General features: G+C 41.4%; 1 protein-coding gene across 1 annotated transcript; it reads left to right on the forward strand.

Moving 5' to 3' along the window:
• Window positions 1-1,327: 1,327 nt before the first annotated feature.
• On the forward strand, window positions 1,328-2,389 carry LOC112157295 (the record flags this gene model as incomplete). The annotated part of the gene is given in 1 exon segment (XM_024289965.2): window positions 1,328-2,389. A coding segment is annotated over 1 exon segment (894 nt), but the record flags the coding sequence as incomplete, so codon positions are not given.

A 2,389-nucleotide genomic window follows, 5' to 3' on the forward strand; every position in this document is an offset into this window, starting at 1 on the left:
TAACATCCAGCTGTGACTTTTTCGACGCTTTCGATCCAACCGCTCTGCAACCCTGACCTGCTATCCCGTAGTACTGGGACGCTGCACATGCCACCCTGTTGGGGATGAACGGGGACACCTCCACGGCGTACCCGGGCTGCGAAACACCTGGATCATGGCGTGCAGCGCAGCTCGCCCTGCAGATGCATGAAGGAATCAGAGAGCAGAAACCCCTCCAAAATCCTACGGACAGAAATCAGCTGTTAAATGCTTATATGCAGCATTAATATTGAAATATCCTCAATTCATAGGTAGGATTATAAAAAGTCATTCACAATAATATATTTAATAATGATCTTTATATTAAACAATTCTTCATTTCACCTATTTAAATTATGCTTTTTTGTTTGTTTAAGGCTAAATAATAAAGGGAAAATAGACTAATTCACACTGATACATCCAGCAGAAGTTTATTTTAAAGTCAGAAAAATAAAAAAACAATCAAGTGAAACTTTTACTTCAAATTAAAACTGTATTCAAGTTCATTCACATTTTCCTGATTCTAAACGATGTTTCTAAAGAGTACAGTAGAATTTTTATATATTTAGCTTTAGTATTATATAATATATTCAAATTGCTGAAAACAACATAAATCGACACTCAATTAAATTAAATGAAGTTGCTGATGTGGGGTTTTTTTTTTTAATCGATATTTACCTGGAACTTAAATGGAAACGTTCAGTTTTACCGTCCTGTCACGTCAGTCAAAGATCAAATAATTCCACTTTCAGAGTTTTCTATGAAAATAAAGCTTTAAATTCACCTGTAAAGTTGATAAAACCTCAATAATGGACTCATTTCTCTGAAAATGAGTCTCTTTTTGACTCTCCTGATCATCCGCCTGCGCGGCTTCCGTGTTTTGGTCAGCTGACCAAATTACCCGGATGTTCCTCTTCTAAAAGGGTTTTTTTTTCCCACCACTAGAGGGCGGCGTTTCCCCAGATAAAAGCCAGTCGCAAATGAAAACACTGAACCTCATCACGAATTTGATCATTTTAAAGCAGAAGACAGTAAAAGAAAGAGGAAATGAGTCACAAATACGTGACAGCGGAGGAATTGAACTTTTTTAGACCTTATTTCATCATCTGGACAAAAACACGCGGGAACATTCCCTCAGAAATGCTGCTTTTTCCTGTTGATTTTCGCTCTCCACAGCAAGAGCATAACTGCGCATGCGCGTGCCGGCGCGGTTACCATGACAACGCAATGTTTGTGACTTCACACAGTGATGTCATAATAATGTGCGATGACATCATTTTATGCTGCAGTTATGTCATGTTTTCCTCCCTGCAGCTTCTGATTGTAATAATGACAGTGTGTGACATCATAACAGATGTCAGAGAAACTTCTTTTGCCATAAAAAATTTCCTGAAATTTCAAGTTTCTTGCGGGTAAAAACAAAGCTAACCAAGCGACACCACAAAGAAAAAACCTGCTCAAACCCCCCAATTAAACCATGGAAAACCAGGAAATGCATAGCTGCGCATCCTCACATCCCTCCCAGGAGTCCACACAGGAAGAAACCCCCAAAACAATGGTCAAGCCACAGAGCAAGACTGTGTTGATTGGGGTCAACGATCTCCGCCCCATCGTGGAGAAACACTTTGACAGGATCTCCACGGTGCAGTGGACCTTGCTGAAGGACGGCTGCATCGATGGGGAGACTTTAATCATCCTTGCTGACCTGATAAAAGAAATCATTCAGACATCAGCAGTGGATGTTCTAGAAACCCTCATCCCAATGCTCAAGAAGAAAGCCAACCAAAAACGGCTCCCATCCATAAAAACCGTGGTGGGAGAGGCTTTTTTCAAGTGCATGGCCATGATCCTTGGAATTAGAACAAAAGTTTGTGAAAAGGCCAAGGAACTGACCAACATGATAGAGGAGGAAATCGAACAAAAGGTGAACAAGATGATAAAGATGGCCATAAAAGTGCCCAAAGTAGCAAGCCTCTACATCAACGGATGCGTGTCAAACTTTAAACGTCTTGGGGTGATGGTCAAAAACACCGGGAATGTTTTGCAACGATTCCTACAGAAAATAAGGATCACCCCAGAGTGGACATACAGGACCTCATCTGATTCTGATTTCACAGAGGAAACAGTTTACTCCTTCCCAAGCTTTTCTGTGGAAAAGTTCTTTGATTACACAGAGGCTGTAGAAGGTGTGATTGTTATTCTCAGAAAGTGGACTACCTGCTCAGATTCTGTGAGGGTAGATGCTGCAATTGAGATTACCAATGCTCTTCTGGAAGACATGGGGAACGAGGAAAGGACCTCGGCCCCGGCTCATCCTAGCATCAGCGTAGTGATGGACAAGGTTAAAAACTTCCTGGCCTCACACTCCCTG

Source organism: Oryzias melastigma, linkage group LG1 (assembly GCF_002922805.2).
Source record: "Oryzias melastigma strain HK-1 linkage group LG1, ASM292280v2, whole genome shotgun sequence".
Classification (NCBI taxonomy): Eukaryota; Metazoa; Chordata; class Actinopteri; order Beloniformes; family Adrianichthyidae; genus Oryzias; species Oryzias melastigma.